A 20,505-nucleotide genomic window follows, 5' to 3' on the forward strand; every position below is an offset into this window, starting at 1 on the left:
CGCCAAATCCAATAACACAGTTTAGCGTACATTTTTGGAATTTAGTCCATATAGAGTATAAATATTGAGGTCCAATCAAATTTACGCATGTAAGCAATATATGGAAAACCGCTTTTATTTGCACTTTTATTAAATTTTTGTTGCAACCTAAAACTATGTAATATTTCACGCACATATTTTGCTCACTTTGTATCGCAAAATGCATAAATATTGAAATTCTCACGATTTGAAAGAATCTGTAAACTAACAATAAATGGCCATCGAAACTTTTTCGGTAATTCAAAGAAAATTAAAAAAACAAAATTCAAAATATTTTTTTTAAGCATGATTTTTCTTTAATTTATGCAAATCTGTTTGGCTGAAAGTCTACAAAAGCTCTTCATTTAAAGTATATTAATCCAAAATGTGTCATATCAAAGTTGGTGTGAGGCGAGCGGCAGATGAGCAACTTGAAGCAAGTGATGGACTTTTAATTTAATAACGGTTAAATGCCCATTGCTCAGAATCTTCAAATTCCTGCTGGACATTGAGCGAATGAAATTATATTTCCACTATGCACCAGAAAGCGTTCTTGGCAATATTTTTTGGCTACTGTTTCTTGTTGGTGTGGGTGCTCCAAAATTGCGTTTGCAGTTGACATGTGGGTGTATATTTTGCTGATGAATCTCCGAAATTTCGAATACTTTAGCAAATATTTGAGTTTAGGAACTTGCTTCGTTGTGAGGCGAAAAGTATGCAACATAAAATGAGAGAAAAATGCAGGATTCTCAAGCGGAAGTTGGAAGGATAAATCACTAAAAAAATTTCAACAGGAAAAAACCAAGCGATTTAGTTCTTACAAAATCTCACAAAAACAAATTTACATGAAAAAGTTTCGTCTCGCAGTGATGGTAGTAGAGTGTGCGAGTAAAAGTAAGTGTAGAGCGAGTAGATCACGGGCAAGGGGAGAAAATCGAAAAGCGAGAATTAGTGTTGCTGTATAAAATTCAATACCAATAGAAGTATTCATTGTATACGTGTGAAAAACAAAAACAAAAAATGGTATTGTATAAAAGAACACCGAATAAATAGTTGAACTACTATAGTAGCATACGTTTAGGCGTTAAAGCGTTAGTTGCATACGTGCGTTAGTGATGGAGGTAGTAAATACATGAAATGAAAATTCTATGAAATCCTTTTAGATGGTTTTAAAGAGCTTGATTGAAAAAGAAAAAATGTTATAGTTTATTCACAGCCTTTGGTAATAAAAATCTTGAAGAATGTTTGTATGTATACAGTACGTGTGTGTAAAAAGTTTGCACTTCGAAAAAAAAAAACAATCTTCTTTTTTGTGAATTTGAGGAATTGATATTTCCGAAAAATTCAAAACTTTTTGCCCAAAAGTATGCCACGAAATACTTGCATTACAGAAATGAGAATTACGTTAAATCGGCATTGCCTCAAATCGTTTACGTTATAGTGCGCTTGTGGGTTGTGCGAAGGATAGAGTGCAAACTGACTTCTTACTTGCACTCCAACCAATGAATGTCGACTGGCCATTTCAGAAAATTGTAGCTTTTGCATTATGCATTAGCTAAGCATATCAGATAATTCACATAAATTCCCAATTTTTATTGGAAGCGTACAGATTAAGGGCAGCCCTGGCCGGCGCGCTATCTCTGTGCCATGTCTTTATTGTTGCATAGGAAGTGCAGTGGCTTCATAAACTCTCAAAGCTAATGGGCCATGCAGTTTGAGTATTGAATTAATTTTAGCTAAATTTCACCAAAGCCAAAGGGAATTTGTAAGTGCAAGTAAGTAGCTGAAGGCGAAATTGTGCAGCAAAATATGCATAGACTTGCGTTACTTTGTGTGTCTATGTGTTATTATGTATGCATATATTTATGTTCTTATACAACAACATACACAGACCAGGAGACAGGCATGAATAAAAGCTGACAAATATGTAAGTACTCATAAAGGCAGTGTTGATTCTTTGGGTTCTTCCTCTTTATTATGAGTATTCCTTTTAAAATCATGAGCGATCATACATATTCCTTTTCTTAAATAGTTAAATATAAATTTCGGTTTACAAAATTTAAGGGGTAGGGGTTAGAGGCAGTCAGAGGTTCGAAAAATTGATGAATTTCCATAACATTTTGATTTTTAATTCAATTGCTTCATTTTAAAAAAATAAAAACACAGCATTAATACATTATGTTTCGACTTGACTTTAGCAAAATTTCAAAAAAAAAAAAAAATTAATAAGTTATTGCTGTTTGTGTGGAGCCCGTTTCTCCAGAAGTCCCTTGCAGTGATAATCACAAGTCCTTGGAGATTCATCTAAAATCAATTGGACAAGAGAAATTCGTTTTATTAATGGAAAATCTTGTGCCTGATCGTTTTTTGTTTTTCAAAATTAACAATATAGCGGCCTCAGAAAATATTTTTCAGATTTTCGGGAAAAAACCGACATTTAATTGTTAAAAAATAAATCGAAATTTTTGAAAAAAAAAAATCCTTCAATCAGGCACGAGTTTTTTATGTTTTTTCAAAGCAGTATACATTTTATTGAAACCTACCAAGCGGTTTTTAAGTTACAGTGAACCCCAGTTCAATAAACATAGTTTTGAGAAAAACCCATTTCAAGTTTTGCTATCGTCGGTTGCTTGCCGCTGCTGCTAGCTACTTCCTCTCGAACGCTCCGGAGCGCCCCAGCCCTTTGTCAATTGTTGAACAACTCGAAAAGTATTCGTCGGATTCACTTCAAATTTTCAGACAATAATTTTAAGATATTATACTTTCAGAAAGTGCAAAAACAAATCAAATTAAATTTTTTGAAAGTTCTGACTACCCCTAACGCCTCAACCTATTTTAAATCATTTACGGTGACTTTATATATATTTCTCTGTCTTGTAGCATTGCATAGCTCTCCATATCCTCCGATACCAGTCCAATGGCACATATTTCGCATCCAAGATATTTGTTTTCTTGATATACCACGTTTACCTTCCACTTTTCCTTCTGAAATAAGTTGGAACTAATGATAATTCGGATTACTCATATTATGGCCGAGGTACGTTGTTTTTCTCTGTTTAATAGTTTTCAGAAGTTCTCGGTCTCTTCGTATCCGTAATAATACATCAGTGTTGGAAACATGATCGGCCCAGGGAATTTTCAATATTCATTTGAAGAGCCGCATTTGAAATGCTTCACGCCTGTTCTTATCTGTGGTCTTTAGCGTTTTTAGGTTATACGACCTTTTTTTGCATATAAGATCTAACAATATCAATAAAATGATTGCTGATTTGACTATCATCGCTTCCCAATTTTATAACCTTAGTATTTATACATAAATAATCCCGGTCTTATGGCTACCTCGACTGAGTCTTACACAGCCCTTTTTGTTGGTTGAGCTTATTCGGTTACTAAACGTTCGCGCCCTAATAAGTTTTTGGCTTCATTTGCTTTAGGACATATGGATATGCACTTGAATTTATTGGGATATCCCATTGGTTTCACTATAAAGTAGAAGCAGGACACTAATCCTTGACTACCTTTTCACGTATTTGCAAACTTGGTTTGTTGGTTCTAAACTGGGGGCTGGTGAAAATCAGCTGGTCAAGGTTTTTACCACTAGGGTTCATGATTTATTTAATAGCGAAATTATGAAATTGTCTTCATAACAGATGCGAGTTGTTAAACCAAACCACACATATTTGATCTGAATCGGAAAAATCTAACTATACTAACTCCACCGTCGAAGTAAAGCGAGGAAAGGTCAGAACTTTTACTTGAAAGGTAGAAAAGTTCTTTTACTTGAAATGACAACAATTTTGTACCCAGGCTCGTGAGGAGGTAAATGATAAAAAACCATGTTGACCGGATTCTAACAAAACTGATTGTTGGCCTTTTGTGAACAGATTTTTTACTGTGAATAACATATCGCACCCTAAATACAAAAGGGTCACAACTCAAAATGTTCCTTCTGCTCAAATATGAACGAGACGTTATCAATAAAACGGTCCGCGGATGACATATGGCAAAAATAAATTTTTTGTTTTTTGGTAGGACTGTTATAAGCTTACATGGCAAATTTCAGCGTGATATGTCACATAGTTTGTTTTCTGTGCTACTGTAAACAAGTCAAGCTCGAGTGTGGAAAATTTTGAGTTGTGACCCTTTTGTATTTAGGGTGCGATATCAAAATTTCCAATACCCAGTGTCTTTTTTGCCTTTTGAAACTTTTAATAACTAATTTGAAGAACTTTAAAACAGAGCGAGTCGCTGTAACATATAGCCTAAAAAAAATTGATTTTACATAAAAAAAAGTGATTTTTTATATTTAATTTTAAACGGTTCTCTTTAAAGCCAATCAGTAAATAGTTTTGAAGTCCACTTGCCACACCAATTATGAGCGAGCTGTAGTTATTTGTTGAACACACTGACCTATACAAGTCACAGCTGCAGCGGGTCGGAACTGAATTTGAATATTTGTGCGCGCAACAAAGCATTGAATTGTGGCAGCAGCTGCGCCAGGTGAACTATAGACCCTGCGGGTAAGCTTCTTACTGAATACATCATTTTAGCTTAAACTGCATACTAATGTGGCAGGGACAATAGGAGCGCAATCATGGAATGAGAGGAACATTCATTTACATGTCAGTTGGCTATTTGTGGTGGCACCCGCAAATCGGACTCTGCTGGTAAGCAATTTTCGCTAGCTTTGAGAGGCGGGCAATACGTCGTGGGGAGCAGTGGAGTGCTGCAAGTGGGAGCTACTAAAATTAGCAAAATAAGTAAAATTTGTGGCCAATTATTATGGTGCGTTTGTGTTGCCTACAGCTAAGCTGCTATTTGCATAAACTTTGCTGTCTCACTATAAATTTTATGATTTCAGTAAAAGTAGTTAAATATTTGTGCTGTTGAATAGCAGTAAAGTTCGTAGCTATACAATTTTAGTGCTCCTTAAGTTGAGAAATTTACCAGAAATAGTACCAGATACCTGTAAAATTTCGAAAAAATATTTTTTTTTTCATAAAATGTTAATATAATCCTTTAAGAATGTGTCAAATTTAAGTATTTCTTATATTAAAGATTGTCAACCGTGACGACTCTACTCTTTGCGTTCGAGCGCTGGGAGAGGTATAGTTACGGCGAATTCAAACTTTAGACGCGTTTTTCTCAAAACTATTATATATTTTTCGAATTGGCGTACACGATAACTCGTAAAGTTATTGACCGATCTCCTGGATTTTTGCACACATATTTTTTATGATACTACTTTCTATGTGAATTTACAATTCGAATATTTTTTGAAAAAACAATTTTTTCGAAGCAAAAATAATAGGAAAATTTGCCCCAAAATTCATTTTTTAAGCATTTTATTCCGCGATTTTTTTCCATTTTTGTTTAATTCATATAGAAATTATGACTTCAATAAACAAAAAAATGTTTGGTTTTTTGTATTCAGGTCACTGACGCCGATGCTAAATGCCCGCCGATGGAGAAGCCCCGCTGCAACCTTCCTTGAAGAATTCGGTGAAGAATTAAATGATTAAAATAAAAAAATTTCAATTTCAAATTATTTTAATGTTTAAATAAACTGTAAGCCAATTTTGAGAAAAATATATTGACTTCTTCATTTATGTAATTTTTATGATAATCAAGGAAAATATGGCCGTTTACAGGTATCTGCCCACTTAATAAGCAAATAAGTTGCAGTAGGCAGTTGAGAAAAAATTACTGAAGATCCATTCTGGGTAAATGTACTAGCTTAAAGTATATATACTGACATAAGAAGATACTCCGGCTCATAACCTGGAGCGGTTCACCTTTTGGTTGGCGAATTCTCTTTCGTTTAACCAATTAATCCTATTTCCAGTGTACCGCACACATCATAATTCACTTAATTTGCCTTGCCACATACCTGCTAAGCCACAAAGCGTGCACTGCCGCAGTTACAATGAAAGCAAGAACAAAAGCAAAAACGAAAGCAAAAACAAATATGAAAACAACTAATATCAATTACGCAAGTAACAGGAATTGACCGCAGTTCCTCCTCTTTACAGCTCCGCTTTCCGTCTGCTGCTCTGGCATGTCTTAGACTTGCTTTGGTCGCTACTGCTACTGCTGCTTCTGCTCATTTTCATCTGTTTTCACCTGTCTTTTGAGCATTACAGTATTTCATTGTACACGCAATTTGCACAAATTAATTCCCGTCGCTTTGTGTTGCTCTAATTGCCGCAATTTGCTAAACATTAATGTTGCAACACATGGCCGTTGCTCCGCACATATCAGCTCAGTTGGCTGGGGTTGAGTGACTGCAATAATTCCTCGCTTTAATTGTCACACAGTGCACCAGGAGTAGAAAATGCGTTGACAAAAATTTAGCTAAGACAGTAAATAATAAATGCAGACCGCAATGTTGGTTGGTAAAAACTCGCTGCTCTATTCTTTATAATTCTTGTAAGAGCGTGGACAAATTTTTTATATAGCGAAGTACTGTTCGGGTTAGTAGAAGCGGAGTATTCTAATACCGAAATCCCGAATTTTCGCAACAAAGGGATTAGTTGATCTGAATTAAATTAGAGATATTTATTAATTTATTAAATTAAAGTGCAGAAAAGATTTGGAATATCGTGACAAGCTAAGCATGACAGTCGTGGAATTCCGAAAAAGCGCTATTTCGAGATCTTGGCATAAGTTGATATAAAAGACGTGGCATATTGTGAGGTGCGATAGACTTAGTAATGCCTGTCATGCATCTAAACAACGAAAAAGACGTTCAGATGATCGCAATGAATTATTTTGAAGATGATAATGGAGCTAAATAAGAGTCAAAGGCGTGCTGAAAAATCCAAGTTAGTCCTCTGCGCGATATTGACATCATCGACATTCTCCAAACTGGATAAAGAGGCAAAGCGAATGGGTCTGGTGGTGAACGAGGACAAACAAATAGTCGGCGCACTAGCGTATAGGCACCCACGCCACTGTTGACAGTTATAATTTCGAGGATGTAACAGACTGCGTTTATTTAGGAACCAGCATTAACACCGATAACAATGTCAGCCTTGAAATCATCATGCCCGTCCTAACGTATGGCGCAGAAGCTTGGACGATGACAACATCCAATTAAGCGACGCTTGGAGTGTTTGAGGGAAAGATTCTGCGCAATATTTTTGGACCTTTGCACGTTGGCAACGGCGAATATCGCAGACGATGGAACGATGAGCTGTATGAGCTTTACGACGACATAGACATAGCGCAGCGAATGGATACAAACGCTCCGGCTCTGAAAGTATTCGATGCGGTACCAGCTGGTGGTAGTAGAGGAAGAGGAAGGCGCGCTTTGTTAAACTCGGCGCGCTTTGTTAAACTCGGCCAAAATCGCGTAAGCGGTTATCGCGCCAATTAAGAAGAAGAAGTCCTCTGCGCGATGTGATAATGCCATTGAGGGATTGTTAAAGATTTAAAACTCTTTCTTTAAAATTGCTTAAAAATTGTCGCTCTATGGCTGAAGGAATATTTAGTGCTGGTTGAAAGCTGACTTCAGCCATTCCAATTTACAAAAGCGCCAATAAGAGCGATGTTGCGAATTAGACACAGATTTTTAAATTATCTGCTCTGTCTAAATTCTTTTAACGTCACAAGTTTTATTTTAGCGTAAAACGTCCGATTAGTATAGTTGCGTGAGCTACGTTATTTAACTTACCAGCAGGCTTCCAGAGTAGATACCAAATTGACCTCCATAAAGCCTTCGATAAAATCTGCCATATGATTTTAGTAGCTAAATTGGCATCTCTCGGTTTTTCATTCGACTTTCCTTGATTGGATTTGATCCTATTTAAAAAGGAGGTGCAGCACAGTTGTTATCGATGGGACTTCTGCAAAACATAACCTCTCTGGTGTACCTCAGGGTAGTATTTTAGGAATTTTGATATTTGTTTGCTTATTAAAGATATTTCTTTGTGTTTTGGCTTTTCTAAGTTTCTTCCTATGCTGCTGATCTAGAAGCTTATGCTGAAAGAAGAAATTCTATTGATTCAGCCGTAGAGTTGAACTGAATCAATAGAATTTCGCAGACTGTAGATTTGAACAATTTATTTTCGTGGTGCCTTACGAATCATCTATTTCGTAATAATGAAAAATGTCATTAGATCACATTTTCTAAGCTTCAAAGCCCCCTTAATACCTATTGTCATATTTATAACACAAATCTTGCTTCGTTTGATTGATTAAAGACTTATGGGGTTTCTTTGATTCAAGACTTAATCTTATTACCCAATACAATTATGCTGCTTCCAATTCATTTGCTATGCTCGCTTTTGCACGACGTCACTCATCGCACTTCACTGACCCATATGCTCTTACGATATTGTACTCCGCGTTTGTTCGGTCCAAATTGGGTTATGCTGCTTTTATTTGGAGACCTTATCATGCAGTTCATATACCTAAATCAAGTGGAGAGGGTTCAAAAAATGTGTGTGCGTTTCGCACTAGATTCACTGATTTCTCAGGCCCCCAACCATCATATGAATCTCGTCGTTGATTGATTAGTTCCGTCCCATTAAGTGACAGAGGTACTGCTCAGGCAGCATCACTTATCTTTGGTCTCATTAATGGCGAAATTGATGGCCCAGCTCTTGTAGAAAGAATACAGTTTAATGTTCCTTGCTTACATTTTCGTCGTATTAAAGAGGGAGCCTGGTTTATGAGGTCTAAAAATTGCATCTCTTTGCCATTTTTTTTTTTAAGAAAAAAATTAATTTAGCACTGCAAAGTTTTTTCTATCTTTTAGTGAACATTTAAAAAGTATAAAAAATTTGTGTACTGGTTAAAATAAGTTGGAAAAAATGTTTAACATAGAAATTAGTAGAGCGCTGGAACGCTGGAGTTTCCAACTGGCGTACAAGCTACAGCTCGTAATTATTATCTAAAGCAAAAAATTCAAATGGATTTCTAATTATCATGATTTTTTATTCTAGATAAACTAAGAAAACTGAGAGAAATTCAAAAATTTCAACTTTTTGGAGGTTTTAAAGAAAAAAATGCCTTTCTATAAAAAAAATTCACTTCAACTTGGTATAAAAATCTTGAAACATTTTTTTTTAATCTATTTTGTTAGTTCAAATAGAAAAGAATTTAATACTGAAGGGAACAAACTATGATTCATTTCAAAAGGTTCATTAGTTTTTTTCATTCATGTATGCCAATTCAAAGAAATCATAAAAATGAAAGGTCGAGAAAAGAAGATAAAGTTTGTACTATAGCTGTCCGGTCACAGCGTAACTACCTAACGTTCGCCCACCTGTGGCTTTGTATCTACGGAAATATTGAGAATTAGGCTCTGTAACTTTGTGTGAATATTCTGAGATATATTAGGAATCGCTTAAAACGAAAAAAAAAATTGATTTTTTTGACCTTATAAACCAGGCTCCCCCCTTAAGATTTCTCGCGTTGGCTGTGTAGGACATTTTATAGCGCCAATGCACCACTCTTTGGAAAGTTGTCTGACTTTAATTATCTCTCAACCTTTCTTGATTTTGACCTTTCTGGGGTCAAACAACTATTTCAATTGCAACTAAAAAATTATTTTCTATATAAGAAATCAAAATAAGATTTGATAAATATTTAATATTTATATTCGTAAATAGTTGAAAGGCAATTCCTTTAATCCTTAAATAAATGATCAGTATTTATATTTCAAAATTTTTTAGAAGTAAATGCTAGAAGCTGCCTTTTTCCTTACGCTTATATCGCTTATCTTTATTACATTGCTAACTCCACTCAACCGGTTTAGCAAATAGCACATCAGGCGATAAAAGCAATTTGCTGTTGAAACGTGAAATTCCAAATCTAATCTGCTATGTATTATTAAGCAGTTATGGCAAGGGACAGTGGATATTTAAGTGTGGTTGGAGAAATTCAATGAAGTGTGTCAAAAAAGTTTAAATGGAGGTCAAATGAACCAATAAAATTGATATACTGTATAAATTATGTAACAAATACAGGGTGGTGAAAATACCAGTTTTCTTTTGGAAAAAGAGTTTCTTTAGCATTCTTTCTTTCTTTCGCGAAAGCAAATTAATCGCTTCCACGTGATCGCAAAATATGGCAAAATTATTTCCAATTTGAGTGATGTGTTGTGCAAAAAGTTTATTGTGAGAAAGTTTTCCCTAAAATGAGACGATGAAAGACATTAAAATGCGGTTTGATAGTATTCCGCGCCATCTCAGAGCTTTTAAATACCTATGCTTGTGCCATTCAGAATTTGTTTTTGTGCTTCAATAGGCAATTGAGATATATATTGTAAATTAACTCACTCTTACCAAACTCTCCTTCTCAATTTATTTCTACTTTGTTTTTCTGGCAGCTGTTGCCAGAGCAAAAAGTTCTCGATATCTGCTTATACTCTGTCTGCTTTAGGGTATTCATGTAAGCAACTTCCCTTTATCACTCTTCCCTTAAAGAAGAAGCTTTTAACCACAGCTCATTTTTGTACATTCCAGACGCCAAATCACATTGCAAGGATGCATGCGCGCTTTTCGAGAATTTGCAAAATATGACAGCAATTTTTGGGGTAAGCAAAGTGCTTTATAAATAATTTATTACTATTCTTCAGCCACTTCGGCACTGCGTTAATATTGTGGACGCCTTTGGCAACGCTTGTTTTGTTGCATGATGCGAGGAGAAAAATTAAATGCAATCAAAATAATAAATTGAGTTAATAGATGACTTTGCAAGCCTAGAACTACATTTCCCTTGCCACATTTACTCGATTGTGGTTAAAATTATATATAAAATGTTTTCAAACATTAAATGATTTTGTGAAAGTGAACAAAATTTGATGAATAAAATTATAACAAATGAATAATGAAGTAAAGTAAGCCAATGGAATTAAGTCGAAGGAAGAAACAGGAAGAAAAAAGAAGCCGAAACACGTGCGTGCGAGGAGCTTGCGATGCTGACAAATCGGAGTAACTCCGAAAATTTTGCCGATACCGAAATCGTTGATCATGGGATCTCGCTCCGCTACCCGATTGTGACGAGGTGCGATAACGAGGATAAAGGTTGCAGCCCACCATTAACCAACTGATTGGACCTTATCAGTGTGGCTTTAGACCTTAAAAGTCGACGATTAACCAAAAACGCCTTGGAAAATACACATGAAGGGAGTAAGGACACACACCATATTTTTTCCTATTTTAAATTCGCACTCGACAGCACGAAAAGAGCTGTCTGAATTTGGTATATCCGCAAAACTAATACGAATATGAAATTGACGTAGATTAATACCAGCAGCGCCGTCAGAATTAGGAGAGACCCCTCCGAGCCATTGATACCAGCGGTGAATCCCTCTTGGCAACAAGCGCTACTTCGGACTAAGTAGGCGATATTAAACAAGAAATGCTTTCATACTCGACATAAACGCTTAAAGAGTTCAGAACCCCGCAAATTCACACAAACACATGCACTCACGCGCAACTGTATCAGCTCTTCACATCTATGCCAATGACAACTCAACTCCATTTAGTCATTTTACGAGTAATTTGCGTTTTAATTGAATCTGTTAAATCAGCCACTTAACGAGACACTCATTGGGCATGAAAACATTCAATTTGCTCATGAATTTGAAAATAACAGCAGAAAAAGAGCAGAAAAAACATTTGAGCAGAGAAAGAACTAAAAGCTAACCCACCAACTGCCAACAGGTGGAACTCATGCATGCCTGTACTCACTTAGTTTTATCTGCCTTTGGCAGAGACCCCTCTTTTCCTGCTTCTGATTTCATTGTTGTTGGTAACGCTTTGTGCAACGAGGCATCGAAATTAGCGTAACGCTAATCAGCGCACTTCAGGGAGTACGCGCATGTTCATGTGTAAGGAGTGGAACTGACAAAGAACACAACCAGAGCTGCTGTGCGCTATCGTTGATGAGCCTCATTTCCCTCGACACGTTTGTGGCATGGAAAATTAGTGCTAATTGAATTTAGCTCTTATGTTATGAATACCCGGATGCTTGTTTTAGCGTGAAGAGATCACTAGCTTCGTACCCCTCTGAGCTTCGTACCCAAATTGTGAATTCTTTTGATTTCGACTGCCTTTGTGCTTTAAAATTTTCCCCTAAATCTTTTTCGCAAACTTTCAACTAGCGATGGTTCCCTCCATAGAAAAAATATAACAAACTAGCCCCACGAAGTTTATTAACGTATGTATGTATATATATAAGTTAGCAGAAAAATTATTTCCATAGTCATGTTCTATCTTCGATAAATTTTCAATTAAAAAAAAAAATAGAGTGAAATGAAACCATTGGGGAAAATTACGCATACGCACCGGTGCACCACTTAAACGCACTTCCATGCAGATATGTGGGTGGCTTTTGCGTGAAAAGTTTTTTCAGTCATAATGCCAATATCAGTAATGCCAATATACATGGCACACACACACAAATAAATAGTGCTTTCTGGCTCTACGTGTTGCGCTGTGAGTTGCTATTAACTTCAAAATAAACTTCCCTCCCTCTTTGCTTCCAAACAACTAAGCACATGTGCTTATGCCAATTTCAACTTCATTTACAGTTATGCCAGTAATTATGATGTTTTCTGTTTTATTACCGCCCTTCACTGCGTTATTCATTTTGTACTTTTTTTTGTATTCATTCTCTTTATTGTCAGATTGGCTGTAAAGTGATTACTTCTAACTGCTTTTAAACAGGCCACACAAAGTTCTGTTTTGCACCTGTTCTTATGTATGTGCGTGCTGCTTGGAGTGAAAACTTCTCGTTGGAACAGTGAAGCCAAAACAGCACAACGAGGCATCTCTATAAAATGATGGTATGTAATTGAAAAGTAATATAATATTTTAACGATGCGCTTCACGCTGCTTTTAAGTTTGCAATTAATTGAGATCTGAGAAAATGCCAAGCCATGTTTATCATGCGATGTTCTTGGCTGGCTTAACTTGACTTCTGAGAATTTTTTGCCTTAAAAATGTATGCTGTAGAATATTTATGAGAAAACTAAGAATCCTCCATTAACCAGTTTGTGGTGTGAACGAGCAAGAGCAGCTGCCGTCATTTGAATGAATTTATTGAATTTCCTCTAAAACTCTTCACCAAAAAATCTTTGTTGCCTCCTACTTAACGCAGCGGCGCAGGCAGTTTCTGTGAAAGTCATTGTGGGGAGTCCCTAGTGGTTCGGTGTAGAAAGGACTGTGTGCTATAGGTATGCAGCCGCAAGACTATCGTTAGTCCTATTATACACAGCGGAGTAGTTTTTGTGACTATCTCAGTTTTTCATTTAGAAAAAATGTGTAACTGTTTCGAATTGGTTGAACCGTTCAAAGATGTTTACCGAAAAATCCGAAAGTTTGCCTACTCAGCCCAAGATCGAGAAGAAGTGAACTCTCAAGCAGTATTCACTGTGTGCGCTTGCCAACGAATAATTTTTGTACTAGTTTTTTTAAGAAATTTTAATTAGCACTGGCAATGGTGTTCATTAGAACTATTCTGGAGGGACTGCTACACGCGACATATTTTGGTTCTTCTGAGTATTTCGTTGCAGAAAGTAGGCGTTCGAAAAAATTTACTATACCTAAACTCATTGATTCCGATAAATGCTTTCAAATAGATTGAGAGTTTGGGAAATATTTAGATATGGTAGTATCAGGAAAATCGAAGATCGGCAATATGAATTATGTTCAATGAAAGTTTTATGAAAGAAAGTCATGCCGTATTCCGATTTTGCAGCCATATACAAAGATATATAACTGTTTGTTGTTAGATATACAGTAGATTGAGTTAAAAAAAAAATATATATATATAAAAAAGTCCAACCCTGCATTTAACTCGTCTTTTGCAAAAATGTCGGTACTTTGAAAAATTTCTTTCGATCATTCTAAAAACACTGAAATGGTTTTTTATTATAAAAGAACATCATTACGCTTGCCCTGAGAAGTTCTATATTTCTGAGCTTCGAAGTCGTTCTCATAGTTTAGTCAGTTTCTTAGAGTTGTACCCTCTAAGGTATCCGCTTTGTTTAATCAAAGTCAAAAGCTTACTTCAGATTAGATGACTTCGAGGTTTGCACTTCGACTTTATGGGTTTTTATGCCCTCTACTCATCACAGCACCTCATCCAGAGCGAGCTCCCTTATTAAACTCACGATTGAGCTGGGTTGTATTGAGATTATGTGCCTTTTTTCTGACTGAAGTTGGCCAAGATGTCTCAACTTTCTCCGCGCTATAGCGCTACATTCCAGGAGAAGATGCATTGCAGCCTCCTGGGATTGGTCACAGAAACGACCAGAATTGATGGCCCATATGCCGATCATGTGGAGATGGCTACGCAGTCTATAGTGGTTTGTGAAAAAGCCCGTGAGCATTCTTAATTTATCTTTGGGGAGGGTTACAAGGTTGTACCCTCTCAGTAATGATTTCGCCATAGCTTGGTGTCAATTAACCTCTCTTAGTCTTAGCTCTTCACTGCTAAGCTTCTTCTTAATGGTGTGTTGTCGCATAGCAAGAAAGGGATCGGGTCCTATTAATGGCGAGGCCACAACCTCTCTCGCCAATGCGTCCGCTACTTCATTCCCAGTAATACCCATGTACCCTGGGACCCCTATTAGACGGATGCGATTGTGCGCTCTTCGATACACTCAAGAACCACTGAAGACTTAATCTCACAGGATGGCTGAGTCTTGTGTGCCACCTGACTATCGCCCAGAATAGCAATTCGTTCATTCCAGAAGTTTCTGTTAAAATTAGTATCTGCACATAGACAGATAGCATACACCTCTGCTTGGAAGATGCTTGATACCCATCGGCTCAGAACGCTTAGTTCTGGGGCCATGTACTCCAGCGCCTATGCCTTTTGGGGTCTGCGATTTATCTGTGTACCAGTGCTGGATGTACTCCTGCAGTTTCCTTTCAAATGTAGGTATACTCCAGTTTATCTTGCCATTCAGTTCAATTCTGAACTTCTTTTCGAATTTGATGACTTTAGTGATATCATCTCAGGATAGCTGGGTAAGTGTAACCTTAAGACTCAGCTTACTTTTAAATGGTTTCACTAAATTCAGAAACAAAAAAGTTTAACAGTTCAAACATTTCAATTAAGCATTGAAAAATTACTAAATTAAATCTTCATACGAGTCAAGGCAATGATGTTCGCCCGGATGTCTAATAAAGAAGTTATAATAAAGAACGACAGTCTTCAGAAGGATACAAAATTTATATAATACCAAATACAAAGACAATGACTAAAGAGCACTCTTGGAAATTTGTTACAGTGATTTAAATTTTGTACTCGTGCTTCTTCTTCGTTTTCCTTACTCAAGTCTGCCTCGTAGGTTTACCCATGAAACTTTTATCTTCGCTGGGACACTTTTCTAATCACAAATCAAACAACTTGTATCCACCGTGCAATTTATCGTGAGAAACTTTTTCCAAACTAAACAGCTGTTGCAATAAAAGGCCGAACAAATAAAAACAAAGTAGAAAGAAAGTATAATAAGTTTTACGCGCGCCCGGCAGGATCAAAGGCAAAATAAAAAAGCAATAGGACAAATAAAATAACCAAAATAAATTTTAATACACAAAAGAAAACAAAAACAAAACAAAAAAATAATCATTAAACAGAAAAGCACCAGCAGCGGCGAATAATAGGCACATAAATGCGTCAAATTGGCAACTATAACAACCAAAATGAAAATATTTAGCAAGTTCAAGTCATGCCGCTTGTAAACTTTATATTGAAACTTGTTTTGCATAGAATAATAATTTGCTGGCATTTTCATGCTTTGCGCGAAATTTACTGCTTCTGGCAGTCATGGCGCTTCGCCATTCTTCAACTTAATTTAATTGAAAAGTTGAGGTTGCAGCAGCAGTTCGTAGCACCAGCAGCTGTAGCAGCAGCCAAGACTGCCAGCAACGCGGCAGCAAGCGACGACTGAAGCAGTGGCAGGTGGCAAATTGTTGTCGCCTCTAACCTTTAAGCTGCCTGATGCTCTTTCTTGGCACCACCAGCGATTTACTGTAAATTTTCCTGCTATTGGCTGCCTGCTGTGCTCTCCAAACGAGTCAAAGCGTGTAAACATTTGTAAGGTGTTAGGGTTGCCCGCACGTACGTCTGTTGGTGTGTGCGAAGGTGTGTGTGTATGTGTGTGTGTTCATGTACTCTATAACGTTCACTCCTGCTGGCAAAGGCGAAAGGCGTCACGTAAGGCAAATACATTTATGTACCAACACCTACAAATTGAAAGCGTAAATTGGGATTTAAATGTCATCCACCTATACACACACATACACACACAAATTGAAGCAACATTACATTAATTGCAATTAAATTATAATTCGACTGTGAGCAAGCGGAGTTTGAGTAAAATTGCAAGGCACTAATCTGCATTATTCTAAGCAGCTGCTTTTCTTCCTATAAAGGAATTAGTTTTTCCCTTGTTTGTGAAATAGAAATCTTAAGCTTGAGAAAAACCCAAAGCCAGCAAAACAAAAGTAATTTTTTTAATCCATCTATGTACAAAAACCCAGAAGCAGTGGCCGTCCTAAAAATTCCAACTGGAGCCGAATAATAAATGCACTAAATAATATGCAAATACCGAATTACATGCTAGAACTGAAAGCGTCCTGCTTCACAGACAAAAGTTTAGCCCATTATCATAGGAGGAGTTCCCTAGGCCTTTGTCTGGGACCTAATTCTGTAGGATGTAGCATAAGTCTTCAATTAAATAAGTAAAGAGGGGTGCTTATAGTAGGGTATGCCGATGGCCTAGCCATAATTGGGGTAGTCACAGCAAGACGCGACAGAATACAGCACAAAGATCGCGACGGTGAAGACACTAGAACTAGCGGATAACAGAACCGACCTAGTGCTACTAAGCAGCCAGAGAAAGGTGGAACAGGTCTCCATCGGAATTGGAGATCACACTATAAAATCTAGTACACACCTGAGGTACCTTGGCGTCTTCATAGCCCAAAGGCCATGCTTGCAAGTACAACTCAGCTGGACACAAACCTCTTAAGGTTTGTTACTGCCTTTCCAGAGCTATGCCGAACGTTGGAGAACCTAACCAGTTTTCAAGGTAACTACTTGCATCACTTTGCGTAATGTTTTATGCAGCCCCGATTTTGGGCAGCAGCTGTGCTGAATAAACCGAACACCCGAGAGCTGCTAGTGGCACACAGGTTAGCCATTGTCAGAGTGTGTAGGTCCCATCCTACAATTTTCGCCGAAGCAGCCGCTGTACTCGCTGAGAGATTTCCCATTGGCCTCGAAGTTAGCAGCTGAAGCAGCGTGGCTTTGCCGCGTACTGGTGGATCGGGACAGGAACAGACTGACAGAAACACACATTGATGAATGGCATCGGCAGTGGGACACAGCATAAAGCGGACGATGGACACATTCCATAATTTCAGGCCGGCGAACTTGAAGGGAAAGGAAACATAGGAAACTGAATTTTTATGTGACCCAATTCGTTTCTGGTCATGGGTGTTTCAGGCAATATCTGACGTGCTATAAGTCTTTATTTAGAAGATGTAATCTCCTGACCCGCATACCATAAAAAAGAGGCAGGGATTTTTATGTGAAAAGTTATTCATTATTTGTTTTTTCAATTCAAGACATTTTAACGAATTAAAAAAAAATTGATGACATTTTTTTAATTTTTTTTCCTCAAAATTTTCTGGTATGCAGTTTTATAGCTTATTCAATTCCAGCAGAATAAAATGCAAGTGAAGGGCAGCTAAAAATTCGCATTAGTTTTCGGAAGTTTTATCTGTGAAGACAAATTTTTAAAGACGTTATGTGTTCAAGCTTCTGAAACCATGAATGATTTTTCCTACAAATTTCCTTCAATAAATTTTTCACTAGGTAGCCATGGCGATGCTCAGGAAGAGATTTTGTGAGTTTCATCACTATTTTTTATTAAAACAATTCGATCTTTTGGTGAACAAAAGAAGACTCGACTAAAAAAAACTGCGCCTAATCTACCCAGATCTTCAAATAATTGGCACTCGGAGGTTCACTTTCGCCTACCGAGACCTAAAAGGCCAACATTTTTCAGGGCCCATATTTGGCTAAGCAGATGAGCCTTATAATTATTTATTTCTTTGGTTTTTTTACTGACTATTTACAAAGTAGGGTAATTAATAAACAAGAATGTAAAAACCTAGAATACTGTTTTCAGAATATTAGAATATACAAATTTCGAAGATGATAAATCAAATTGGTTAGAACTCGTGATTAAAGTAAATTAACACAAGTCCCGATCAATGGAAGCATTAGAGAAAGGTAAAGAACTGCAATGATTGCGCAGAGGTATGGTGAAATTAGATTGATTCGAAAGATTTTAGATCAACCAGAAGCAAGCGGTATTTACAAATATGAAGGAATTGCTCATCGAAGTTCAATGTTTTTAAATAGATTTAGAGACAACTTTTTGGATCATATTTATAAATTTTTATGACTGGTAAGACTTTACACAAATTTTGAGCTACCCGAGTTAAATTTTTTGAAGAAATTTCCTTGCAATAACGCTTACGGTAAGGCTTTCGATTTGTGTGTGATGTTAAATAATCGCAGTACTAATTAAATATCCATGAAAATAACGCCATTGAACCCGCTATAGAGTTAGGCGTGAATCCAGGCTGAAATTAATAAATCTGCCGAAAGTAGAAAGCTGCATTATCCGTTGCTCAAAAACCTCACGCAATTAACACTTTGCACCAAATTATTTTAATGTCAACCGCAACTATAGAATAGCGCTGAACTCGCCAGCCTTTATTTATCCAGTAACGGTTAAACCACGTAATTTTTACACACCGCACATATTTGAATAATCATCAAAACCAACTACAAAAGCACCTGAGTGTGAATATAGCACGAGTGAGCAGAATAGGAGAGTTAGTAGATTTGAGAGGTTTGAATTTTGGACGAAGAGGGGCTGGGGTGAAGTTAACATTAATGACAATGAATGCCCGGAGCACTGGCATACAAATACCACAAATGATGGTGCACTACTCAAGTACAATGAAGCTGCAGAGGCTCTCATCGGAGGGCGGATGTCGAAACCAGTTCGCGACTGAAGGATGCACAGATACGCCGCGTTGAGCTGATTAGCTGGATTTGCGGACTGCTGGGTTGCTTCCTACGGCGTACGTTGAATAATGTTTCCTGCGCATTGCATAGCAGCGAATGAAGAGTTAATTACAGGGCGACCTGAATGTGATGGATACTCGCTGGCTGTAAAGCTGGAATGTGTTGTATTGGTCGGTTGGCGGCAAATTTTAGGCAATCGCTTTGAAATTAGAATCAGCGAAAAAGCTTTAATATATTTTATTGCGTTATATTTGATTATAGAAAAGCTGCGAATGCATCGATTTTGACCACATCAAAGTTGTAAGCAAAATCCATGCACTGATGGATTGTTCAATCATAGCTTTCCGCGCGATCTTCTTCAAATGCCACCCCTGCTCTAATTTATCCACACAAAGCACCTGGTTTTCCAAATTCATCACTGTATGCCTCTCGTTCTCATCGTCTTAGTTATGGTTGTTAAGATTCACTAAGATTCACCTTCGTTAAGATTCGCTGAGCGTTGGGTGGCTCACTAACAACACAGTAACTGTTCACAGTATGCCTGCAGTGGTCTCGCTATTTTCACTTTTCGCATTTAAAGCGCTGTTCCTCATCTGAATGTTCACCAGCAGCTTTCTTTGATTAAATTTGAATTAAGTTCAGTGCGCAGTCCATCTTCATCACGGCAATTCTCTTGTTTATTTTAGTAAGCGAGAATGTTCTGGGAAAAAGTAACTTTAGTGCAGTTTGAATCTCACCACATTTCTGAATCTGACTGTAGTTAAAACGAGGGTGGCTAATTTTATTTCTGGCCTTTTGCACTTCCTTGTATTGTCAGGTGCCATCTAACATTTTTATTGAAAAGTTTCACATATTTTACCATAAACGCATTCAGACCGTTTTGTAAAATCCAGCGGGTCACCGCGGGTCAGGGAAAAGAATACATCCGCGGTAAGTAAAGGCGACAAAAATGGCGGAGCCTCGGCTTGAAAGGCCTCCCAAGCGCCCGATCCTCCAGTGGCAAAGGTCATGGGAATTAAGATTAATGGTAAACATCGTTGGGCAACAACAGGTTAAAAAAAGGCTAATTATGGCGTCCACAAACTCAATTCTCCTGTAGGGAAGCGAAGTGTGGGGATATGCGCTAAAATGCAAAGCCAAGCGAAAGAACTGGATTTTGTGCACAGAACAGCTGCACTGGCTCCGGCGCTGCAGTCTTTGTGATCAGCGGGTAGATACCCGTTGACGTCATGGCCTGAGAATGAATGGATGCGTGGGACTCCAAGAAGAAATACGTCTCACTAGCGTCGCGGAACAGAAATGTCAAACCATGCTACGGTACACTGAACCGAGTGGCAGATGGATGGCGAAACTCATTCCGTCAGTAGGCAAATGGGTCCAAAGGAACTTCAGGCGAGTGAATTACTTATTAAC

The 20,505-nt window shown here is 37.4% G+C and overlaps 1 protein-coding gene across 1 annotated transcript in view; it reads right to left on the bottom strand.

The window, feature by feature from the left end:
* Window positions 1–17,090: 17,090 nt before the first annotated feature.
* Window positions 17,091–20,505, bottom strand: part of LOC129246361 (uncharacterized) — a 110,186-nt gene continuing 106,771 nt past the window's right edge. Inside the window, 1 exon segment of the mRNA XM_054885115.1 lies at window positions 17,091–17,420. Coding sequence (XP_054741090.1) covers window positions 17,091–17,420 — 330 coding nt within the window.

Source organism: Anastrepha obliqua, chromosome 4 (genome assembly GCF_027943255.1).
Source record: "Anastrepha obliqua isolate idAnaObli1 chromosome 4, idAnaObli1_1.0, whole genome shotgun sequence".
Lineage (NCBI taxonomy): Eukaryota > Metazoa > Arthropoda > Insecta > Diptera > Tephritidae > Anastrepha > Anastrepha obliqua.